Consider the following 26800-nt stretch of genomic DNA (forward strand, 5'->3'; position numbering starts at 1 on the left):
GGACAGGCATTATTCCAGTCACTTTCACATGTATCTTCTCATTTGATTCACACAAAAGTTCTGTAAAGTAGGTTTCATTATTTCCATTTAAAAGAATAACAAACAGACCCAGAGAGCTTAAACATTTAATTAAGGTCATATGAATAATGAGCAGTGGGGCTTAGACTGAGCCTAGATATTATGACTCTGATTATGTCACATTTTCTACACTTTCCTACTTATGTTAACTCATACTGTCTTATACAGTTACATGACAGTGTTATAAAGCAAACCCTTAAAGAATAAGTTGTTCTTTCTCTTTATATGGTCTTTTTGTCTTTTAGTTTTTTGCTTGGCTCCCCTTTACTACTCTCTACCCAGGTAACCCATGTTAACTTACTGATGTATATCTTTGAATATTCTTCTCCACGTTCACAAAATCATATGTATGATATTTATATACACATACATATACACATAAATATACATACACAGTATATATACATCAATCCACAGGTTTTTAAACACAATTTTTTGTGTTATAAAAATTAAGATCATAGTATATACCCTTTTCTGCACTTGCTTTTTTTCATTCAATAACACCTTGTAAAAATCCCCTCAAGCAATACATCCAGAAGCTCTTTCCTTTCCTAGTCTGATGGATGCAACTTCTCCTCACTGTTAATTTGTATCTCCCTAATTACTGGAGAGTTTAGGAATATTTTAAAAGTTTGTTAGCCATGTGAATTGTCTTTCAATTTCCTCCTCATATCCTTTGCCTACTTTTTCCTGATGGCTTATTAACTTTGCTTGTTCCTTTATGAGAACTTTTTGAATATTAAGATATTTAACCCTCAGTCTGTTCTGTACGCTGCAAATATTTTTTCCCAAATCTACTTTTTTGTTGTGGCCTATTGACTCTATTTAGGAAATCTTTATTACACTAAAAATGCTCACTTGAATACAGCTAAATTTGACTATTTTTTTCAACATCTGGGATTTCAGTTTTTATAAAGATGATCTCATTTATCCATAGATGGTTAATGTAAGCTCCTAGATTTCCTAAAAAAAATGTTATGACTTTAATATTTTTACCTGTAAATCTTTAATCAATCTGGAATTTACTTCTGAATGTGCTATAAGACAGGAGTCCAATGTAACTTTCTTCCAGATTGATAGCCAGTTGTATGAGTACCATTAGTAACCGATGAATTGAAATAACCCCTTATACCTAAAATGTGCAAATATCATGATTTACTTATAGATTGTCATGATTCACTGATCTATTTGTCTAGTCTAGGCCCAAGTCATATTAACTTGATTATAGTGGCTTTATAATATGTCCTGATATGTTTTGGTAAGACAGTTCTTCCTTTGCATTACATATGTTTCTTTGTTTTTTTTTCAGGCATTTCTTTTCTAAGTGGTGGCATGAGAAGCCATAATGAACGTAACTGTATTTTCATTGTCACCCTTGCATTTCCCAGCTTTTGCATCACACATTTAGCTGTCCTATTATTTGCCATATTTAGGTTTATTAATGTTGTACCTCTTTCAAAATGATGATTTATTTTTTCATTAAATAAGGCCCTCTTTATTCTATTTACTGCTTTTACCATTAAACCCTACCTTATGTGATATTAATATTGTCATTCCTGCTTTCCTTTTGTTTACAGCTGTTAATATTCTCCACTAACACCTTTATTTTAAATTGAAAACAAATCTTCTTCATCTTTCCTTTCTTGATACCTTTGTTCTAGTTCATTTACTCTTTTAGGTATTTTCTAAAATAACACATTACTAGGCTTTAATCAAAATCTGCAGGTCTCTGCTTTTTAATGGAATACAGTCCTCTCATACTTTAATGATTTACATATATGACATTCTTCATTCCATCTTACTTTGGTTAAAGCACTGTGGTAGAAGATGAAGCAATCTCTACCTCTCCCACAGAGGTATAGGACATCTGGCACTTTACTAGCACCAGTTCACCCATTCACTTCACCATGGCCTCTTGGGGGCCAGGCAGAGGAGGTGGACTCATGAAGGGTTTACACCATCTTCATCTCCCAAGAGTCCATGTGTCTCAACAGGGCAAGCTTTGTTTAGGACTCTGTGAATTCCAATCATCAGTCAAGGCACTCTGACACTCACCTCCAGGCTTCACAAACACACATGTCAGAAAAAGTCTTGCAATTAAAGGATTTACATGTATTTAACAGTCCATCGGTCACAGCAACCATGTGGCTCTGAAAAGTCACACTGGTGTTAGGGGTGGAGTTATAGGAAAGTAGATTCAGATCATCAGCTTCATAATTTAACGGTTTCCATAATTTTATAACATAAAAGACGTATTACGCCTGTTATTATTCTTATAAAGCACTTCTATATCCTCTACAGCCAAATCTTATACGAATCCTTTCTTTCAACTTACTAAAGCTGGGCCAAGTTCCCACTCTATAATAATAGTAACAACAACGATAATAGCAAACACTTGTAAGAACATTCTTTGTGCTAGGTACTTTACATATATTAAAGAAAACATAATCCTCAATATCTTCAATGATGCTATGAAACAGGTTATAGCATTAGCCTATGAGGTAGGATATGAGATTATATCATATAAATTATAAGGTAGGTTAAATCATTGTATTTATTTTATAGATAGAGAAACTGAAGAACAAAAAGGGTAAGCAAGGTGCCCAAGGTTATTGATCTAGTTACTGGTGAAGCTGGAGTTTGAACTCAGTCAGTTTGGGTCCAGAGTCAGTGTTCCTAACAAATATGCTATACTGCCAAATAGAAACTTCCACCTAAGGATGTCCACTCTCGCCACTATTATTCAAAGCAGTTTTGGAACTCTTAGCCATGGCAATCAGAGAAGAAAAAGAAATAAAAGGAATCCAAATTGGAAAAGAAGCATTAAAAATGTCACTGTTTGCAGATGACATGATACTATAGATAGAAAATCCTAAAGACGCCCCCAGAAAACTACTAGAGCTAATAGATGAATTGCAGGATACAAAATTAATGCACAGAAATCTCTTGCATTCCTATACACTAATGAAGAAAAATCTGAAAGAGAAATTAAGGAAACACTCCCATTTACCATTGCAACAACAACAAAATACCTAGGAATAAACCTACCTAAGGAGGTAAAAGACATATACTCAGAAAACTATAGGACACTGATGAAAGAAAGCAAAGATGACACAAACAGATGGAGAGATATACCATGTTCTTGGATTGGAAGAATCAACAGTGTGAAAATGACTGTACTATCCAAAGCAATCTACAGATTCAATGCAATCCCTATTAAGTTACCAACAGCATTTTTCACCGAACTAGAACAAAAAATTTTACAATTTGTATGGAAACACAAAAGACCCTGAATAGCCAAAGCAATCTTGAGAAAGAAAAAACGGAGCTGGAGGAATCAGGCTCCCTGACTTCAGGCTATACTGAAACCTGAAGCTACACAAAGCTATACAAAGCTACAGTAATCAAAACAGTACAGTACTAGCACAAAAACAGAAATATAGATCAATGGAACAGTACAGAAAGCCCAGAGAAAAACCCACGCACCTATGGTCGCCTAATCTATGACAAAGGAGGCAAGAATATACAATGGAGAAAAGACAGTCTATTCAATAAGTGTTGCTGGGAAACTGGACAGTTACATGTAAAAGAATAAAACTAGAACACTCCCTAACACCACACACAAAAATAAACTCAAAATGGATTAAAGACCTAAATGTAAGACCAGACACTATAAAACGCTCACAGGAAAACAGGGAAGAACATTCTTTGACATGAATCACAGCAAGATCTTTTTTCACCTACCTCCTAGAGTAATGAAAATAAAAACAAAAATAAACAAATGGGACCTAATGAAACTTAAAAGCTTTTGCAGGGGCCCGGACGAAGATGGCAGAAGAGTAAGACGCGGAGATCACCTTCCTCCCCACAGATACATCAGAAATTCATCTACACGTGGAACAACTCCTACAGAACACCTACTGAATGCTGACAGAAGACCTCAGACCCCCCAAAAGGCAAGAAACACCCCACATACCTGGGTAGGGCAAAAGAAAAAAAGAATAAACAAAGACAATAGGATAGGGACGGGACCTGCACCAGTGGGAGGGAGCCGGAAAGGAGGGAAGGTTTCTACACACTACAAGCCCCTTCGCGGGCGGAGACTGCAGGTGGCGGAGGGGGAAAGCTTCGGAGTAGCGGAGGAGAGCACAGCAACAGAGGTGCGGAGGGCAAAGCGGAGAGATTCTGGCACAGAGGACCGGTGCCCTCAGGCACACACCAGCCCAAGAGGCTTGTCTGCTTGGCCGCCGGGGCGGGCGGGGCTGGGAGCTGAGGCTCGGGTATCGGCTTTCATTCGGAGCGCAGGGAGAGGACTGGGGCTGGCGGCAGGAAGAGAGCCTGAAGGGGTTAGTGCACCACGGCTAGCCCGGAGGGAGTCCGGGGAAAGGGTCTGGAGCTGCCGAAGAGGCAAGAGACTTTTTTCCCTTTTATTTCCTAGTGCGCGAGGGGAGGGCATTAAGAGGGCTGCTTGGGGAAGTGCCGGAGACAGGAGCGAGCCGCGGGTGAGGCGCGGACCTTGGAGACGGGTGTGGGCGGCCGCCGCGGGGCCTGTGTGCGAGCGCGGGTCACTGTCCGCCACGCCTTCCGGGGGGCCTGTGCACCCCGCCACTGCCGGGGTCCCGAGACCCGGGGAAGGCTTTCCCGGGAAAGCGCACGGAGCGCCACGGGCTGCTGCAACGTCACGGGGCCTCTGCTGCCGCAGGCCCGCCCCACACTGCGCGCCCCTCCCTCCCCTCTGCCTGAGTGAGCCAGAGCCCCCGAATCAGCGGCTCCGTTATAAACCCGTCCTGTCTGAGCAAAGAACGGACGCCCTCCGGCGACCTACGCGCAGAGGCGGGGCCAGGTCCAAGGCTGAGACCCGGGAGCTGTGAGAGCAGAGACAGGGAAATCTCTCTGTGCAGCCTCGGAGGCAGCGGATTAAAACTCCAAGGTCCATTTGATGTGCCCTGCATCTGTGGAGTGCATCAATGGACAGCGAATCATCCCAAATTGAGGAAGTGGACTTTGAGGACAAGATTTAAGACTTTCCCCCCCTTTTCCTCTTTTTACAACGAATTATTCCAAATTAAGGGGGTGGACTTAGAAGCAAGATTTCAGACTTCTCGCCCTTTTCCTCTTTTTACAATGAATTATCCCAAATTGAGGAGGTGGACTTGGAGAGCAAGATTTTTGATTTTTCCCCCTGCTCTCTTTTTGTGAATGTGTATGTGTAATCTTCTGTCTAAGATTCTCTCTGTAGAGCTTTGATTCCACCATATGTCCCAGGGTTCTATCGGTCCGTTTTTTTTTCCAATAATTACTTTCTAATTTTAGTAACACTACTGTATTTCATACTTTATTCTATTTTACTTTACCTGCTCTTTTTTTCCTACCTTCCCTTCCTCCCTCCCTCCCTCTGCTCCTCCTTTCCTTCTTTCTTTTTCTTTCCTCCCTCCCTCCCTCCCACCCTTCTTCTTTCCACTTTCTTTTTCTTTCCTTCCTCCCTCCCTCCCTCCTGTCTTTCTTTCTTTCTTTGCTTCCTCCCTCCCTCCCTCCCTTCTTCCATTCACTCTTCCTTTTGCTTTCATTCCTCCCTCCCTCCCTCCTTTCTTTCCTTCTTTCCATCCTTCCTCCCTCCCTCCTTTCTTTCTTTCTTCCTTCCTTCCTTTCTTCCCTTCTTCCTTTCTTTCCCTCTCTCTTTCTTTCTTCTACTAATTCTTTCTTTCTACTTTTTCTCCCTGTTATTCTGAGCCGGGTGGATGAAAGGCTCTTGGTGCTGCAGCCAGGAGTCAGTGCTGTGCCTCTGAAGTGGGAGAGCCAACTTCAGGACACGGGTCCACAAGAGACCTCCCATCTCCACATAGTATCAAGCAGCGAAAATCTCCCAGAGATCTCCATCCCAACACCAGCACCCAGCTTCAGTCAACGACCAGCAAGCTACAGTGCTGGTCACCCTATGCCAAGCAACTAGCAAGGCAGGAACACAACGCCACCCATTAGCAGAGAGGCTACCTAAAAACATAATAAGGCCATAGGCACCCCAAAACACACCACCAGATGTGGACCTGTCCACCAGAAAGACAAGATCGAGCCTCAACCACCAGAACACAGGCATTAGTCCCCCCCACCAGGAAGCCTACACAACCTACTGAAACAGCCTTAGCCACTGGGATCAGACACCAAAAACAACGGGAACTACGAATCTGCAGCCTGCAAAAAGGAGACCCCAAACACAGTAACATAAGCAAAATGAGAAGACAGAAAAACACACAGCAGGTGAAGGAGCAAGATAAAAACCTACCAGACCTAACCAATGAAGAGGTAATAGGCAGTCTACCTGAAAAAGAATTCAGAATAATGATAGTAAAGCTGATCCAAGATTCTATTTCCAAGATCCAAACTCTTGGAAATAGAATAGACAAAATGCAAGAAACAGTTAACAAGGACCTAGAAGAACTAAAGATGAATCAAGCATCGATTAAAAACACAATAAATGAAATGAAAAATACTCTAGATGGGATCAATAGCAGAATAACTGAGGCAGAAGAATGGATAAGTGAGGTGGAAGATAAAATAGTGGAAATAACTGCTGCAGAGCAAATTAAAGAAAAAAGAATGAAAAGAACAGAGGACGGTCTCAGAGACCTCTGGGACAACAATAAACGCACCAACATTCGAATTATAGGGGTTCCAGAAGAAGAAGAGAAAAAGAAAGGGACTGAGAAAATATTTGAAGAGATTATAGTTGAAAACTTCCCCAATATGGGAAAGGAAATAGTTAATCAAGTCCAGGAGGCACAGAGAGCCCCATACAGAATAAATCCAAAGAGAAATACACCAAGACACATATTAATCAAACTGTCAAAAATTAAACACAAAGAAATCGTATTAAAAGCAGCAAGGGAAAAACAACAAATAACACACAAGGGAATCCCCATCAGGTTAACAGCTGATCTCTCAGCAGAAACTCTACAAGCCAGAAGGGAGTGGCAGGACATAATTAAAGTGATGAAGGACAGAAACCTGCAACCAAGATTACTCTACCCAGCAAGGATCTCATTCACATTTGATGGAGAAATTAAAACCTTTACAGACAAGCAAAAGCTGAGAGAGTTCAGCACCACCAAACCACCTTTACAACAAATGCTAAAGGAACTTCTCTAGGCAAGAAACACAACAGAAGGAATATACCTACAATAACGAACCCAAAGCAATTAAGGAAATGGGAATAGGAACATACATATCAATAATTACCTTAAATGTAAATGGACTAATTGCTCCCACCAAAAGACACAGATTGGCTGAATGGATACAAAAACAAGACCCATATATATGCTGTCTGCAAGAGACCCACTTCAGACCTAGAGACACATACAGATTGAAAGTAAGGGGATGGAAAAAGATATTCCATGCAAATGGAAACCAAAAGAAAGCTGGAGTAGCAATTCTTATATCAGACAAAATAGACTTTAAAATACAGACTATTAGAAGAGACAAAGAAGGACACTACATAACGATAAAGGGATCGATCCAAGAAGAAGATATAACAATTGTAAATATTTATGCACCCAACATAGGAGCACATCAATACATAAGGCAAATACTAACAGCCATAAAAGGGGAAATCGACAGTAACACAATCATAGTAGGGGACTTTAACACCCCACTTTCACCAATGGACAGATCATCCAAAATGAAAATAAATAAGGAAACACAAGCTTTAAATGATACATTAAACAAGATGGACTTAGTTGATATTTATAGGACATTCCATTCAAAAATAACAGAATACACATTTTTCTCAAGTGCTCATGGAACATTCTCCAGGATAGATCATATCTTGGGTCACAAATCAAGCCTTGGTAAATTTAAGAAAATTGAAATTGTATCAAGTATCTTTTCCGACCACAATGCTATGAGACTAGCTACACATCAATTACAGGAAAAGATCTGTAAAAAATACAAACACATGGAGGCTAAACAATACACTACTCAATAACGAAGTGATCACTGAAGAAATCAAAGAGGAAATTAAAAAATACCTAGAAACAAATGACAATGGAGACACGACGACCCAAAACCTATGGGACGCAGCAAAAGCAGTTCTAAGGGGGAAGTTTATAGCAATACAGTCCCACCTTAAGAAACAGGAAACATTTCGAGTAAACAACCTGACCCTGCACCTAAAGCAATTAGAGAAAGAAGAACAAAAAAACCCCAAAGTTTGCAGAAGGAAAGAAATCATAAAGATCAGATCAGAAATAAATGAAAAAGAAATGAAGGAAACGATAGCAAAGATCAACCAAACTAAAAGCTGGTTCTTTGAGAAGATAAACAAAATTGACAAACCATTAGCCAGACTCATCAAGAAAAGAGGGAGAGACGACTCAAATCAATAGAATTAGAAATGAAAAAGGAGAAGTAACAACTGACACTGCAGAAATACAAAAGATCATGAGAGATTACTATAAGCAATTCTATGCCAATAAAATGGACAACCTGGAAGAAATGGACAAATTCTTAGAAATGCACAACCTGCCAAGACTGAATCAGGAAGAAATATAAAATATGAATAGACCAATCACAAGCACTGAAATTGAAACTGTGATTAAAAATCTTCCATCAAACAAAAGCCCAGGACCATATGGCTTCACAGGCGAATTCTATCAAACATTTAGAGAAGAGCTAACACCCATCCTTCTCAAACTCTTCCAAACAATATCAGAGGAAGGAACACTCCCAAACTCATTCTACGAGGCCACCATCACCTTGATACCAAAACCAGGCAAGGATGTCACAAAGAAAGAAAACTACAGGCCAATATCACTGATGAACATAGATGCAAAAATCCTCAACAAAATACTAGCAAACAGAATCCAACAGCACATAAAAAGGATCATACACCATGATCAAGTGGGGTTTATTCCAAGAATGCAAGGATTCTTCAATATATGCAAATCAATCAATGTGATACACCATATTAACAAGTTGAGGGAGAAAAACCATATGATCATCTCAATAGATGCAGAGAAAGCTTTCGACAAAATTCAACACCCATTTATGATAAAAACCCTGCAGAAAGTAGGCACAGAAGGAACTTTCCTCAACATAATAAAGGCCATATATGACAAACCCACAGCCAACATTGTCCTCAATGGTGAAAAACTGAAACCATTTCCACTAAGATCAGGAACAAGACAAGGCTGCCTACTCTCACCACTCTTATTCAACATAGTTTTGGAAGTTTTAGCCACAGCAATCAGAGAAGAAAAGGAAATAAAAGGAATCCAAATTGGAAAAGAAGAAGTAAAGCTGTCACTGTTTGCAGATGACATGATACTATACATAGAGAATCCTAAAGATGGTACCAGAAAACTACTAGAGCTAATCAATGAATTTGGTAAAGTAGCAGGATACAAAATTAATGTACAGAAATCTCTGGCATTCCTGTACACTAATGATGAAAAATCTGAAAATGAAATCAAGAAAACACTCCCATTTACCATTGCAACAAAAAGAATAAAATATCTAGGAATAAACCTACCTAAGGAGACAAAAGACCTGTATGCAGAAAATTATAAGACACTGATGAAAGAAATTAAAGATGATACAAATAGATGGAGAGATATACCATGATCCTGGATTGGAAGAATCAATATTGTGAAAATGACTCTACTACCCAAAGCAATCTACAGATTCAATGCAATCCCTATCAAAGTACCACTGGCATTTTTCACAGAACTAGAACAAAAAATTTCAAAATTTGTTTGGAAAAACAAAAGGCCCCGAATAGCCAAAGCAATCTTGAGAACGAAAAACGGAGCTGGAGGAATCAGGCTCCCTGACTTCAGGCTATACTACAAAGCTACAGTAATTAAGACAGTGTGGTACTGGCATAAAAACAGAAAGATAGATCAGTGGATCAGGATAGAAAGCCCAGAGATAAACCCACGCACATATGGCCAACTTATCTTTGATAAAGGAGGCAGGAATGTACAGTGGAGAAAGGACAGCCTCTTCAATATGTGGTGCTGGGAAAACTGGACAGGGACATGTAAAAGTTTGAGATTAGATCATTCCCTAACACCATACACAAAAATAAGCTCAAAATGGATTAAAGACTTAAATGTAAGGCCAGAAACTATCAAACTCTTAGAGGAAAACATAGGTAGAACACTCTATGACATAAATCACAGCAAGATCCTTTTGGACCCACCTCCTAGAGAAATGGAAATAAAAACAAAGATAAACAAATGGGACCTAATGAAACTTCAAAGCTTTTGCACAGCAAAGGAAACCATAAACAAGACCAAAAGACAACCCTCAGAATGGGAGAAAATATTTGCAAATGAAGCAACTGACAAAGGATTAGTCTCCAAAATTTATAAACAGCTCATGCAGCTCAATAGCAAAAAAACAAACAACCCAATCCAAAAATGGGCAGAAGACTTAAATAGGCATTTCTCCAAAGAAGATATACAGACTGCCAACAAACACATGAAAGAATGCTCAACATCATTAATCATTAGAGAAATGCAAATCAAAACTACAATGAGATATCATCTCACACCAGTCAGAATGGCCATCATCAAGAAATCTAGAAACAATAAATGCTGGAGAGGGTGTGGAGAAAAGGGAACACTCTTGCACTGCTGGTGGGAATGTGAATTGGTACAGCCACTATGGAGAACAGTATGGAGGTTCCTTAAAAAACTACAAATAGAACTACCATATGACCCAGCAATCCGACTACTAGGCATATACCCCGAGAAAACCATAATTCAAAAAGAGACATGTACCAAAATGTTCATTGCAGCTCTATTCACAATAGCCTGGAGCTGGAAACAACCTAAGTGTCCATCATCGGATGAATGGATAAAGAAGATGTGGCACATAAATACAATGGAATATTACTCAGCCATAAAAAGAAACGAAACTGAGCTATTTGTAATGAGGTGGATAGACCTAGAGTCTGTCATACAGAGTGAAGTAAGTCAGAAAGAGAAAGACAAAAACCGTATGCTAACACATATATACGGAATTTAAAAAGAAAAATGTCATGAAGAACCTAGGGGTAAAACGGGAATAAAGACACAGACCTACTTGAGAATGGTCTTGAGGATATGGGGAGGGGGAAGGGTAAGCTGTGACAAAGCGAAAGAGAGGCATGGACATATATACACTACCAAACGTAAGGTAGATAGATAGTGGGAAGCAGCCGCAGAGCACAGGGAGATCAGCTCGGTGCTTTGTGACCGCCTGGAGGGGTGGGATGGGGAGGGTGGGAGGGAGGGAGATGCATGAGGGAAGTGATGTGGGAACAGATGTATATGTATGACTGATTCACTTTGTTATAAAGCAGAAACTAATAAAAATAAATAAATAAATAAATAAATAAATAAATAAATAAAAGCTTTTGCACAGCAAAGAAAACCATAAATGAGATGAAAAGACAACCCTCAGAATGGGAGACAATATTTGCAAATGAAACAGCTGACAAGGGATTAATCTCCAAAACATACAAAGAGCTCATGCAGCTCAATATCAAAAAAACAACAACCCAATCAAAAAATGGGCAGAAGACCTCAATAGACATTTCTCCAAAGAAGACATACAGGTAGCCAAGAGACACATGAAAAAATGCTCAACATCGGGCTTCCCTCGTGGCGCAGTGGTTGAGAGTCCGCCTGCTGATGCAGGGGATATGGGTTCGTGACCCAGTCTGGGAAGATCCCACATGCCATGGAGTGGCTGGGCCCGTGAGCTATGGGCCGCTGAGCCTGCGCGTCTGGAGCCTGTGCTCCGCAGCAGGAGAGGACACAGCAGTGCGAGGCCCGCATACCGTGCAAAAAAAAAAAAAAAAAAAAAAAAAAAAAAGCTCAATATCACTAATTATTAGAGAAATGCAGATCAAAACTACAATGAGGTATCACCTCACACCAGTCAGAATGGCCATCATCAAAAAATCTACATACAATACAGGCTGGAGAGGGAGTCGAGAAAAGGGAAGGAACCCTCTTGCACTGTTGGTGGGAATGTAAATTAATACAACCACTGTGGAAAACAGTATGGAGGTTCCTTAAAAAACCAAAACTAGAACTACCATATGACCCAGCAATCCCACTCCTGGGCATATACCCTGAGAAAACCATAATTCAAAAAGGCACATGCACCCCAATGTTCATTGCAACACTATTTACAAAAGCCAGGTCATGGAAACAACTTAAATGTCCATCGATGGATGAATGGATAAAGAAGATGTGGTACATATATACAATGGAATATTATTCAGTCATAAAAAGGAACAAAACTGGGTCATTTGGAGAGATGTGGATGGACCTAGAGTCTGTCATACAGAGTGAATTAAGTCAGAAAGAGAAAACACAAATATCGTATATTAACTCATGCATGTGGAATCTAGAAAATGGTACAGATGAACCTATTTTCAAGTCAGGAATAGAGACGTGGTGGACATGGTTGGGGGAAGGGGGGGATGGATGAACTGGGAGATTGGGATTGACATATATACACTACTCTGTGTAAAACAGATAGCTAGTGGGAACCTGCTGCGTGGTGCAGGGAGCTCAGCTTGGTGCTCTGTGGTGACCTAGATGGGTGGGATTGGGGGTGGGGTGGGAGGGAGGTCCAAGAGAGAGGGAATATATGTATACATATAGCTGATTCATACAGCAGAAACTAACACAACGTTGTAAAGCAACTCATACCCCAATGAGGAAAAAAAAAGAAACTTCCACCTAAATTACAACGATTCAGATCTACGTGTCTATCTATAACTATATAGCAAGGCGCTGTCATTTCAAGTTAAGTTGGTGGTGAGGAAACATAACAAAACCCAGGGCACTGGAGGAAAGTCTGCATATTGAACATTATCACCTGCCAGACTCTTTCTTCAGGTTTTGGAATACACTCAGGCTTGTGCACTTCCATCCCCAGCCCACGGCAAAAGACTGATGGATCCTACTCTGGAGAAATTGGCTCAAGAAAGAGCACCCTCAGATTCTGATATCTGGGGACTGCCCAAGGAAAAAGCCAGCTCACTGCCTAAACATAATATAGTAAGTGTGCCAGACTATAAGCCCACCTATACATACCTACCTACCTACCTACTTTTTGGTGTCTTACTTTTTAAAAAAATTGAGATATAATTGACATACAACATTACAGTCAACCCCCATATCTGTGGTTTCCACATTACAGGATTCAACCAACCAGGCTGAAAATATTAAAAACAAATTTCCGAAAAGTAAAACTTAAATTTGCTGTGCACCAGCAACTATTTACATAGCATTTGTATTGTATTAGTAAGTAATCTAGACATGATTTAAAGTATACAGGAGGATGTGCATAGGTTATATACAAACACTATCATTTTATATAAGGGACTTGAACATCCACGGATTTTGGTATCCACAGGGGTCCTGGACCCAAAACCAAGTGGATACTGAGGGACAACTGTGTATTAGTTTCAGGCGAAAACATAATAATTCAGTATTTGCATATATTTTGAAATAATCACAATAAGTCAAGTTGATATCACCACATATACAATTACAATTTTTTTTCTTGTGATGAGAACTTTTAAGATCTATTCTCTTAGCAACTTTCAAATATATAATACAGTATTATTAACTATAGTCACCATGCTGTATATTACATCCCTGTGATTCATTTCTTTTATAACTGGAAGTATGCACCTTTTGACCACCTTCATCTATTTCACCCACCCCTCCCCAATCCCTGCCTCTGGCAACCATCAATCTGTTCTCTGTATCTGTGAATTTGATTTTTAAAAACATGGAGTGTTTCAAGGATTTGAGTGTGGGTCATGCTAATTTTCTTTGTATATTCCAGGTTTTAGTATATGTGCTGGTGAAGCAGGCACTTTGGTGTCTTATTTTTAAATATCAATGGATAGAAAGGATCACCAAGCCTTTGGAAGGAAGACAGACAGGCACAACGAAAAAAGGAATGTTAGAGAAATCAGCGACAATGCAGATGGCAGAATAAAACCTTAAAAATATTTTAATATATTTTACTAAGAGATGATATAAAATTTATACTAAGATACTATAGAAAAAGAAACATTCAGGGGATAAGAAATGGCTCTTTAAAAAATTTATGATAGCTAAAATAAAATATTCAACAAATGGTTAGTTAGAAGAAAATTTAAAGGAACCCCCAAGAAAGGAGAAAATCAATGAAGAAATGGAAAATGGGAGAGAAAAAACAGGAAAATTAGGGAATCAATCCATTAGATCCAATATCCAGCTAACATTATAAGAAAAAATGAAAAAACAGAGAAAAAAAATTATTCAACAGAAAATCCCAAAAATATTGCCAGAAGTGAAGAACATGAATTTCTATATTGAAATGTCCCCAGTAAAATGAATAAAGACATATTCTTACTAAATGTGCACATCTGCAATTGTAGAATATTAACTGTGGAGGTCGTGGGTGGATGATCCCGCAAGTCTCTGGGACAGGGTCCACAGGGGTGGGGGAACAGGTCAAACATACAAAGCAGGAATTTCGAATGACAAAGGAATTTTTTTCTGCAGCTGGAAGCTAAATAATATGAGGAAAATGTCAACATTTTAAGGAAAAATGATTTAAAACCTAGAATTTCCAACCTAGGATTCATTACTCACCCAAACTATCACTTTTAAAGGTAGAATAAAGATATTTATAAACAATGTCTTAAAAAAATGTACCTTCCATGTGTACTCAGGAAGCTGAGGGAGAATGGTATCTGTTAAAATGGGAGCAGGGAGGTGGAGACAACAAATCACAACAAGGAAAGAACAATGGTTTGGAATCTTAGTCTTATTGGCATATTCTTACCTTGAAAGAAACACCAAATTAAAAAATATGAAGAGGTAGTTTAAAGCAATTCTATTCATTTCACTCTGACCTTATTCAACAGAGAATATACAAATCAGCAGTCTTTCCCAGAGAACTGGTGTTCCCTAGAGATAATTCCCAGTACCCATGAATCATCTGAAAAGCAGGGAGGCAGAGGCCTTTTTTGGAAGATGGGAGAAAATGATTTATGCTTCTTAGGTGTTTGTGGCATTTGAAAGGATCACAAATAATAATTTTATAAATAAATAATAAATATAATTTTAATAACTCAAATAGTAAGTATTTACTGAGGCCAAAGTGTCTTTGATTTTATGGAACAAAGATGGCCATTAAAAACAGCTTTTCCATAGCTGGTAGTTCCATTAGACAGGATATATTCACACCTAAAACACTGGCTGAACATTGCTTATAGACACATATCAACTACACTAATAATTCTGCTTTCTCTTATATAAAAATACAAGAGTTTTTTTAACTTTAAAATATAACTTTTTTTAATCATAATAGAAACAACATTAATTTAATAGCTCCAAGAGACAGCCAATGTAAAAATTTTCTTCTCAAAGGCAGCTAGCTGAATACTGAACTTTAAAAAATATCCTTAGATTTTCTTACGTATGCAGTAATCTCTCTTTAGTAAGCTTTCAGTTAGGTTATATTATAACTTTATACTAAAAGCAGAAAAAAAACAACAAAAATCTCAGAGACTTCAGTACTAAAAAGACAACTTAAAGCATTGATTAACAACTTGATTCCTTATGAAATACTATCAGAATCAAAGGAACTGAAATTTACATATTCAGATTTCACTATTTCAAGTCTCTAGCATTTATTTTCATAGCACATAATGCTACTAAAATAACAAATGAAAAATCTACAACCACAGACTTTTCTCTAAGGTTAACAAAAAAGTTCAAGAAAGCAGTCAAATAATCATTCAACTGTTGAAAAGTTTAGAAAAATGCAAAACAAAACCCAAAAAACCCTAGCACTTAAAAATTACATCTTTCATCAGAATCTCAAGTTAGTAGTTAAAATCAATTAGTTCTGAACCCACTGTGAGCAAAGAAATTAGTTTTATTAGCATTTTGGAAAACAAGAAACAGAAGCTCAGAGACACTAATTTTTTTCTGAACAAACAGTATTAGCCATGGATCTGTGACTAGAACTGAGATCTCAATTTTTGAGGTCCTCAGATCAGTAGACTACTTCTGAGTGTAACAGATTCCAATCATACAGAGTAAATTTTTCAGCTACAAACCATAATGTGATTTTATGTGCTGTAGTCACTGTATCTTTAATAGATTACAAATGACAATTTTCAAGTTCCTTAAGGGAATATCCAACAAGGACTAGAAAACAACAAAAGATTCTAGAATGAACATCTGCATTAAGACAGCAATTAAAGACAAAGTTACAGAATATATTTAAAAAGTAGCCCAGGGCTTCCCTGGTGGTGTAGTGGTTGGGAGTCTGCCTGCCGATGCAGGGGACACAGGTTCGTGTCCTGGTCCGGGAAGATCCCACATGCCGCGGAGTGGCTAGGCCCGTGAGACATGGGCCTGCACGTCCAGAGCCTGTGCTCCACAACGGGAGAGGCCACAGCAGTGAGAGGCCCGCGTACAGCAAAAAAAAAAAAAAAAAAAAAAAAAAAAAAAAGTAGCCCAGACCTTCAAAGGTAACTGAAAACTTTTGTTCCATAAGACTCCAGGAAAAACATCTATAATGATTTCTCAAGTATTTCTCAGTAAGAAATGATTTTTCTGTATAATTTTTACCCAACTTCACTATTTTTTTTTCTGCTTTAAGATGAAAAGAACATTTCTGATTTGGGGATTAACTAAACTTGACTATTACTGTTTTGGAGAAAAGGCAAAGACAAAAATGATCTTTGAATATATGTTCAAAACACATGTTCAATCTTCTGAATATGATTTTTTTTAATAAACAATGTCCAGCAAATCAGATTTCAAACCTATGATTACAGTTTCTTTAGCATTTATAAAATATATATTCTAGACGATATCATAAATCATAAACACACTCTAATGTGGAATAACATTTGAAGCTTATAGACTAGATGTATTTAGCAGTTTACCTTGTTTCTGATTGTTTTATACTAGACTGTAATTGCTGTAAGCGCCTATCTGATGCTTCCTCTCTTCCTTGGGCAGACACCATATCCTCCTCCTAGAAAATAAAGAAACTGGATGTTTACTTTTAGTTTGTCAAAATTCAATACATCATTAAACAGCATAAAGAAAACAGTTCACTCTGTAAAGTTATTATGTTGCTAGAATTTCATATGTAAGTTTAAAACAATATCACTTTGGAAACAAACCATGCATATACTAAAAAAGGGGGAGGAGAACCTCACTATCAATTCTGTATTAGTAAAACAATAATCAAAACAGTCACTGCATATGGATTTCTATCAATATTCCAACTATTTCTATAGCACAAGTCTAAAAAAACAACGCAGGGATTTGTTGCAGATAATCTGCCCTCAGAATATGTTCTCTTAGCTAGGTTATGCTGCATTCTGTTATAATCATAGGATATTTCTACTATAAATAGTGACGCTTTAAAATAAATTAATAGGTTTTATTTGTATCATCTCAAAAAAAAAAATTCCTGTTCATCCTATCCTACCTTTTGTTGTGTTCTTCTATTGGCTTTTAGCTGTATCTCTTTGAATTATTTTTTAGTGGTTGCTCTAGAAACTGTAACTTGCATCTTTAACTTATCCCAATTTATTTAGTTAATATTAATTCAGAGAAAACACTAGAACCTTGCTACAGTGTATTTATTGCCGTGAAACATCCTAGGTTTTAGTGTCTTTGTTGTCATATAGTGTATGTGCATACTTTATAAATCCAGTCAAGTCTTTTAAGGTATTGACAAGAGAAAAAAAAACATAAATTATGTACGTGTATTATTTCATATTTACAACTCCTGTTGCACTTAATTTCTTCCTATATCTGAGTTGTCACCTGGTGTCATTTCCTTTCAGTCTAAAGAAATTCCTTCAGCAGTTTTTGAAGGACAGCTCTACTAAGTGACAAAATTTCCCAGTTTTTCTTTACCTAAAAATGCCTTTATTTTGCTCTCGTTTTTGAAGTACAGTTCCACTGGACATACCATTATTTATTTATTTATTTATTTATCTTTGGTTGTGTTGGGTCTTTGTTGCTGCGCACAGGCTTTCTCTAGTTGCAGTGAGCAGGGGCTACTCTTTGTTGCAGTGCACGGGCTTCTCATTGCGGTGGCTTCTCTTGTTGTGGAGCACAGGCTCTAGGCATGTGGACTTCAGCAGTGCGGAGCATGGGCTCAGTGGTTGTGGCTCTCAGGCCCTAGAGCACTCAGGCTTCAGCAGTGGCTTCAGCAGGCTCTAGGCATGTGGGCTCAGTAGCTGCGGCGTGAGGGCTCCAGGGCGAGTGGGCTCAGTAGTTGTGGCTCGTGGGCTCTAGAGCACAGGCTCAGTAGCTGTGGCACAAGGGCTGAGTTGCTCTGCAGCATGTGGGATCTTCCCAGACCAAAGATTGAACCCGCGTCCCCTCCACTGGCAGGCGGGTTCTTGACCACTGCGCCACCAGGGAAGTCCCTGGACATAGAATTCTTAATGAGCATTTTTTTCCGTCAGCACTTCAAATATATTACTTCAGTGTTTTCTGCTTCCACAATTTTTTGATGAGAGGTCAGCCATTATTCTTATCTCTGCTCCCTGTTCCTACTTTTCTGTTGCTGCTTTCAAGTTTTCTCTTTGTAATTGGCTGTCAGTGTTGTCATGATGTGTTTAAAGTGATTTTCTTTGTGTTTATTGTACTAAGGTTTCACTGAGTTTCTTGGATTTGCTAATGTTTTCCACCAAATTTTGGAAGTTTTCAGTCATTATTTCTTTAAACATCTTTTCTACCCCCTACTTCTGCAATTCCAATTACACTTCGACTGGCTTGCTTCATATTGTCCCACAGATCTCTGAGGTCCTGTTCATTTTTCTTTCATCTTTTAAACTCTATTCTTTGAACAGGAAAATTTCTATTGATCTGTTTTTAAGTTCATTGATTATTTCTTCTGCTCATTCCAATTAATTTTTGAGCCCATCTAATGAAATTTTTTATTTGGGTTGATGTACTTTTAAACTCTAGAATTTCTATTTTTAAAATTATTTTCTAGTTCTCAATTAAACATTCTCTATCCATTCCTTCACTTATATCTTATTTTACTCTAATTTAAAAATAGATTTTCTTTAATTCTGTGAACATGTTTATAATAGCTTATTTGAAGCCTTTCTTTGCCCGCTAAATCCAACAGTTAAATCCAAACTCAATGAAAATGAGTTTCTATCAACTTCTTCTTCCTCCCCCTCTCCCACCAGTCATACTTTAGTGTCTAGTAAGTTTTGATTGAAAACTGGATAATAAAGATAACGAATCACAGTTTCTCTGGATTCTGTTTTGTTTTTTCGAAGATTAGCTTTTTTTTGTTCAGTTAGGCAATTATCTTACCTAGACTCAAACTCTGAAGTGTGTCCCCTATAGTGTGCAGCAGCTGGCATCTGTGATGAGTTCTTATTTCTTTCCACTGTTGCTCTTCTAACTAGGCTCCCAGGCAACTCACTGTGCCTGCATAATTTGAGGATCCGTCAAGATTTGGGCAGAGGTAGGGCTCATCCTCTTTGTGGCTTTGTCGCTTTTACAGACTCCCCTGTAATTTTCAGCTGCTCTGCCAGCTTTGGGCTCTGTCCACTAATACTTCAAACATTGATGCTTCAGCTTTTGGCTGCTCAAGTTGCACACATCTCGGGAATGCACTCAATTATAAAAAGCTGCAAAACCTAAACATCTAGTTCCATATAGCTCTATCTTTCAAGAGTAGATGTCTCTCAGATCTCTGCCTACTTTTTCATTGGGTTTTCTGGGGACCCTCTCCAGCTCCCATGTGCATAGTTTGGTTGTCAGCCATGGAATTGGTCAGACTTTACATTCAGAATTTGGGTCTCAATTTTTTGTGTGTGTGGTTCTCTTTCTGCCAATATTTCTTCTTTAAATTTTCAACTGCTTTTCTAGTCCTAAACTTTGGTCTTGGGTACTACTGTAAGAGCATATAAAGCTTTTGTTTTCCAAAGCCATAGCTGTGGGGATTAGGGAGAACTTTCAGGTCAGAAAGTTAAAAACTCATAATTCTTATCTCTTTCAGTGACTGTTTTTGGGTGCTCTGCAGTGTTTCAAAAAAACTTTATCCAATTTTTATAACTATTATCTATCAGAAGGTTTGCATAAGCCTTTCACAAGTCTACCATTATTGGAAATCTATAACCAACTTTTACAGACTAGGAAATAAGTCTTAGAAAAGTCACACAGCTAGTAAGTACCAGAGTTAGAATTTTAATAATTAGATCCATCTAAATTTAAAGCCTGACCTTTCCTTGACACCTTCTTGAAACTTCCCCATTACACGTAAAAAGAACCAGTCTTTTATGCCAACAAATAACACAAAATGTAGTATTAAACAAAACGTAGTATTAAATACTCCTTTTCCATCTACATATAAGCAACTAACTAAAACTTGATCTTACATTAACATGCATTTCAGTAATGATGTGTTTAGGGATGATTATGATATTGTGATGTTTATTGACTTAGGGTACGCTGAATAGAAATAAAGTTATTTCCAATGTTACAATTTAGCTTCCTAATTTCATATTTCATATTTTGAGGACAATAAAATGATTAATTCATTTTCCAGCAATCCTCTTTAACCTAATCCAAACAGATCAACAATAAAATACATATAAAACAAAGCTACAGGCATCTGCATCCAGTTGTCTTAGAAAAAGGAAGATACCTTCTTTTGCATCTGTCCTTGAAGATCTTCAGTCACTTTAGTTAACTCTTCCACTTTTGCTGCTGCAACTCTCAGATCTAACTTGGCTTGCCTAAAATACAAAGTAAACCAACAAACACTTTTCATAGACCATAAAAATTTTTTTAATTAGAAATCTAAATTTGGTAAAATCAGTACCAACCACGATACACCTTAAAATGAATGTAAGGGATAAATAATGAAAGAGTCCTTTATGTCGAAGAGTGTAAAGAAGAAAAAAATATAGCTGAAGGGATGAGTACAAAGTGGGAATCATTAATACCTTACTTGGATAAATTATGCTTTATACTCAAATAATTCAATAGATTTCTTGAAGAACTTTATCATCTTGATAAATTACCTAACAAGAATGTCAGTGCATTAAGTAGAATATAGTTATGTATATAATTTCCTGAACAGAGTTAGTGAAATATTGCTGATTGGTCTTTCTATGAAAATGAACCTAAGTTTCAACACCTTGATTATTCCTTAAACACCAGAAGTATGTATTATATAATCACTTAACATAATGAACTGAAACATTTGTCTCAAGATGGTCTAATATTTACTTTCTTCTGAGACTGAAGCTGCAAAGGACAAAAAGGACAAGTTTTTGAATGTTCTAATAGTATCAAATAAGTTTCAATATCTTCTTGACTCCCCATAGAAAAAGATTTTCGAATAAAAAAATAAGACTTTCTGAAACATAAAAAAAAGAGTTTTAATATTATACCAATGAAACACTACGTGTAAAAACAGAACATGTGGATTATGGAAAAAAACATAGGGTTTTAGGAAGGAAGGTACTTTAGTGTAGGAACTCCCCATATTTGTTTCCTAATTATATTTTATGTATATAATATAAATATAAATCATATTAGTGCTGTTGAACCTAAAGAAATTACTAGATGCAAAACTCACAGCAAATGTTACTTCATTACTTTTGACTCTAACAATATTTATAATTACATAATTGGTTAGCATAAAAACAACAGGAAATAAAAATCTAATAGCTAAAATGTATCAGGTAGTTATTAGGTTCCAGGAACTGTCCTAAATGCTTTGTAGACATCGTTTCACTTAACACAATACCTGTAAATAAGTACTATTATTATATCAAACTGAAGTCAAGAGAGTGAGGGTGACAGGTTTGCCAACTTGCCCAAGGATTCACAAACAAGAATGAAATTGGTATTTAAACCAAGTCCTCTATGATATACTGTCTACCAGAAAAAGTGATACCAATAATATTTCATACGATTAAGCACTTAAGAATATGCTTTGCTTTAAATGAATTGAATTTATAAAACTCTGAGTTTATTAGACATAAATTTTTTCTACTTGCAAAATGATTCACTAAATGACAAAACAAAACCAAAAACAACTCCAAAACCACCTTACACTAATGGATGTAAAATCTAAGCTTAGAGACAATTTCAGGAGTGCATCTACTACATGAATCAATCAACAAATCTACCAGTTATAAAATTCCATATATTCTAAAAAGAAAAACTTAAGGAGTAATATTGTATATAGTAATGATAAAACTGAGCAACTTCTGAATAAGCATAGCACCCACTCTGACTTGGCTTTCTTGCCTTCAGAAAGAGGATAATAATGCTTATTCTACTTATGTCATGGGGTTGCTGAAAACTTCAAAATAGATAATGTACATTAAAGTGCACTGTTAAATGTAAACAAATGTAAGATCAGAGTATGATTAAAGACAAAAATTGTTAGAGCCACAGTGGGAATGATGTGCAATATGGGAGAATCCTAGGGTCAGGAACCCAGTTCTGTCACTAACCAGTGATGTGGCTTAATGCAATTCACTTGACCACAAGACTGTCTCAGTGGTCTCATCTCCAACAACAGGGAGGTGGATAAGATAATCTGCCCAAACAAAAACTCTATAGTAGATGGTTTCCTGATTTCTATCTAATCTGCCTAATGATTCTACTAAATTGTCCCTCAGTTGTGTAATCCATTTCCACTTCCATGGCCCAACCACTGGCCTCATCATTATTTCCCAGGACTATTCCAATAGATTCCAAACTGATCTTTTACTGCTGGTATTCTCTTTAATTCATCCTCTATAATGCATCCTATCTGCAAAAAAAAAAAAAAAAAAAAAGTTATCTGCTGATAAAAAATTCTTTTTTTAAAAAAAATTTATTTATTTTTGGCTGTGTTGGGTCTTTGCTGCTGCACGTGGGCTCTCTCTAGTTGCAGCGAATGGGGGCTACTCTTTGTTACAGTGTGCAGGCTTCTCATTGCGGTGGCTTCTCTTGTTGCGGAGCATGGGCTCTAGGCGTGCGGGCTCCATAGTAGTGGCTCATGGGCTCTAGAGTGCAGGCTGAGCAGCTGTAGCTCATGGGCTCAGTGGCTCCGCAGCATGTGGGATCTTCTTGGACCAGGGCTCAAACCTGTGTCCCCTGCATTGGCAGGCGGATTCTTAACCACTGTGCCACCAGGGAAGCCCACTGATGATAAAAATTCTTCTTTATTAATGCTTTCTGGATTCCCCACTTCTTTGGGAATATAATCAACACTCCTCAGCGTGGCATATAAAGTTAGTCATCATCTGGCTTCAAAGAGTCTCATCTCTTGCTAATTCCCCTCATGTAATTTATATTCCTGGTATAACAGACTACTAACTTCCTGTTTCTTAAACACAGTCTTGCCTATTTTTTCACATGTTTGACTTGACTAGACTTCTGCTTTTTCTGATAAATTCCTCAACAATCTTCAAGACTAACCTCAAAAATCTCCTCATTTCAAGACTTCTCTAACTTCTCTTAGGCAAAAGACATTATAATACCAGCCCCCATAATTCATAATACTTTATACATTTTTAACAGATACTCCCTTCATGGAACTGTGAGTTTATGAAAAAAATATGGAATGTAAGATCATTAAAGGCAAGGATCACATTGTATTAAATTTTAAATCCTCAGGGATAGCACAGTACCTGGCATATAGTAGACAAGTAAATACATCATAAGTGAATGAAAGAAAGCACAAGAGGAAAAGAGAGAGACAGAAGAGTCACGGGTATAACTATGTCTTCATACTTTACTTAGATCTTACATATCCAATTTTTTATTCATGTGTGGAAATCCTAAAATAATAATTTTGTGAACAATTCTTCAAAATATATCTTATTTGAAACAGAATCTTTCATTTGAAACAGAATTTCCCTCCTACGTAAGTAAAAGAAAAAAGAAATTCAGACACTGGTCTTAAGACTTGTTTTTATAAGTTATTAAAAAGAAAAATATTCTGAAAGCACTTGTTATTATATTATATTCCCTAAAACACACAAAGAACTATGTTTTGGGGGAAAATAAGCAGTAGTTTTATATATACTTCTTTATTCCTACATTGTTCCACAAGATAGAAAAGAAATAAATAGTTGCTTATATCTACTTCTGGCGTGAAATACTGAAACATATTCTAGAATAAAAGCTGTATCCTCCTACACCTGGCTCTACCACCACAGAAGGCCATGTGAACTGAGCCAATCACTTAATTTCTCTAAGGCTCAGAATTGCAGCCATAAACTGGAGATAAAAACAATTTTCCTGTACAGCTCACAGAATTATCTTAAAGTTCAAGTAAGCTAATGCATATTAAATTACTTTATAAATTTTATCATAGTTTACACAAATGTAAGCTATCATCATAATCTTGTTTCTTTTTAGATTTTGAGTTGTCAGGAATGGTGTGGGATTGCATAAATTTACAGCTGGATTGAGAAAGCTTGGGGGATGCCTGAATATCTGGCCTTGACTCTGGGCCAAAAAATGAAAAATGAGATTTATGGTGTGCTGCTTAGAGTTTGAATCTTCTCTGGTAATGCTCACACAGGATCTGCTTACTGATGGCTTTCACCTGGTGTAACTGGTTAGACAGCCAGGCTGGACTATGTGACCAGAGGGGCAAAAAACCTTTTCTAAGCTTTCCTGAAGCCAAGATTCATTGTACACATCTTGGTGGTTCAACCTAGAGACAAAGAATGTCTTTGTATGCAGAAAGACCATAGAGTACTTGTGTCTAGATGTCACTTGGGCATCCTATGCTTCCCTATCCTCTTTTTCTTACTGCACAATATCCTTTGCCTTTAAATAGAAGCCTAATGGGAATATGCTCTATGGAGTCTTGTGAGTCATTTCAAATATTCAAACTTGTGAAAATTTTAAAGTTGTAAACAAAAATAATTCTAATTTTATTTTATTAAGGAACTTTAATAACTATATATTTATACTATTTTATGTGGAAATGTTTTAGACATATGTGTGCTTATGTATATACTGTTATAAAGGTCAAAACCTGTTTTCATTAAAAAAATTGATAGATAGCTACATCCACCAGAGGGCAGACAGCAGAAGCAAGAAGAATTACAATTTTGCATCCTGTGGAAGGAAAACTACATTCACCAAAAGACAGACAAAATGAAAAGGCAGAGGACTATGTACCAGATGAAGGAACAAGATAAAACCCCAGAAAAACAACTAAATGAAGGGGAGATAGGCAACCTTCCTGAAAAAGAATTCAGAATAATGATAGTGAAGATGATCCAGGACCTCGGAAAAAGAATGGAGGCAAAGATCGAGAAGATGCAAGAAATGTTTAACAAAGACCTAGAAGAATTAAAGAACAAGCACTTAGAAGAACTAAAGGACAAACAAACAGACATGAACAATACGATAACTGAAATGAAATGTATACTAGAAGGAATCAGTAGCAGAATAACTGAGGCAGAAGAATGGACAAGTGACCTAGAAGACGGATTGGTGGAATTCACTACCATGGAACAGAATAAAGAAAAAAGAATGAAAAGAAATGAAGACAGCCTAAGAGACCTCTGGGACAACATTAAATGCAACAACATTCGCATTATAGGGGACCCAGAAGGAGAAGAGAGAGAGAAAGGATGCGAGAAAATATTTGAACAGATTATAGTCGAAAACTTCCCTAACATGGGAAAGGAAACAGTCACCCAAGTCCAGGAAGCACAGAGAATCCCAGGCAATATAAACCCAAACAGAAACACGCCAAGACACACAGTAATCAAAATGACAAAAATTAAGACAAACAAAAATTACTGAAAGCAACAATGGAAAAATAACAAATAATATACAATGAAACTCCCGTAAGGTTAACAGTTGATTTCTCAGCAGAAACTCTACAAGCCAGAAGGGAGTGACACGATATATTTAAAGTGATGAAAGGGAAGAAACTACAACCAAGATTACTCTACCCAGCCCCGCACCCACATCCTTTGCAAAGTGAGAGAGGTCCCCGCGGCGCCAAGAGGCCCGTCTCGGTCGTGTCCCGTGATCTGTACTGTTCTGTTTCTGCACTCACGCCGCAGGGAGCTGGGCACCTCGGGGGCAGCCCCGAAAGCACCCACTGGCAGTAGTTGAGAGAGCGGCTCTGCAGTACGACCATAGGAAAGGCTCTTGGTGCTGCAGCCAGGAGTCAGTGCTGTGCCTCTGAAGTGGGAGAGCCAACTTCAGGACACGGGTCCACAAGAGACCTCCCAGCTCCACATAATATCAAGCAGCGAAAATCTCCCAGAGATCTCCATCTCAACACCAGCACCCAGCTTCAGTCAATGACCAGCAAGCTACAGCGCTGGTCACCCTATGCCAAGCAACTAGCAAGGCAGGAACACAACCCCACCCACTAACAGAGAGGCTGCCTAAAAACATAATAAGGCCACAGGAACACCAAAACACACCACCAGACGTGGACCTTTCCAACAGAAAGACAAGATCGAGCCTCAACCACCAGAACACAGGCTCCAGTCCCCCCCACCAGGAAGCCTACACAACCTACTGAAACAACCTTGGCCACCGGGGACAGACAACAAAAACAACAGGAACTACGAATCTGCAGCCTGCAAAAAGGAGACCCCAAACACAGTAACATAAGCAAAATGAGAAGACAGAAAAACACACAGCAGGTGAAGGAGCAAGATAAAAACCTA

At 37.8% G+C, this 26800-nt stretch overlaps 1 protein-coding gene across 4 annotated transcripts in view; it reads right to left on the minus strand.

Moving 5' to 3' along the window:
* SCLT1 (sodium channel and clathrin linker 1) overlaps positions 1 to 26800 on the minus strand; it is a 285252-nt gene that overhangs the window by 114763 nt on the left and 143689 nt on the right. For all 4 annotated transcript variants that reach the window (XM_060105958.1, XM_060105954.1, XM_060105951.1 and 1 more), the window contains 2 exons: positions 20788 to 20878; positions 17039 to 17130 (listed from right to left, as the gene is read on the minus strand). In XM_060105958.1, coding sequence (XP_059961941.1) covers positions 17039 to 17130; positions 20788 to 20878 — 183 coding nt within the window. The remainder of the gene's footprint in view (positions 1 to 17038; positions 17131 to 20787; positions 20879 to 26800) is intronic.

Source organism: Mesoplodon densirostris, chromosome 1 (assembly GCF_025265405.1).
Source record: "Mesoplodon densirostris isolate mMesDen1 chromosome 1, mMesDen1 primary haplotype, whole genome shotgun sequence".
Lineage (NCBI taxonomy): Eukaryota > Metazoa > Chordata > Mammalia > Artiodactyla > Ziphiidae > Mesoplodon > Mesoplodon densirostris.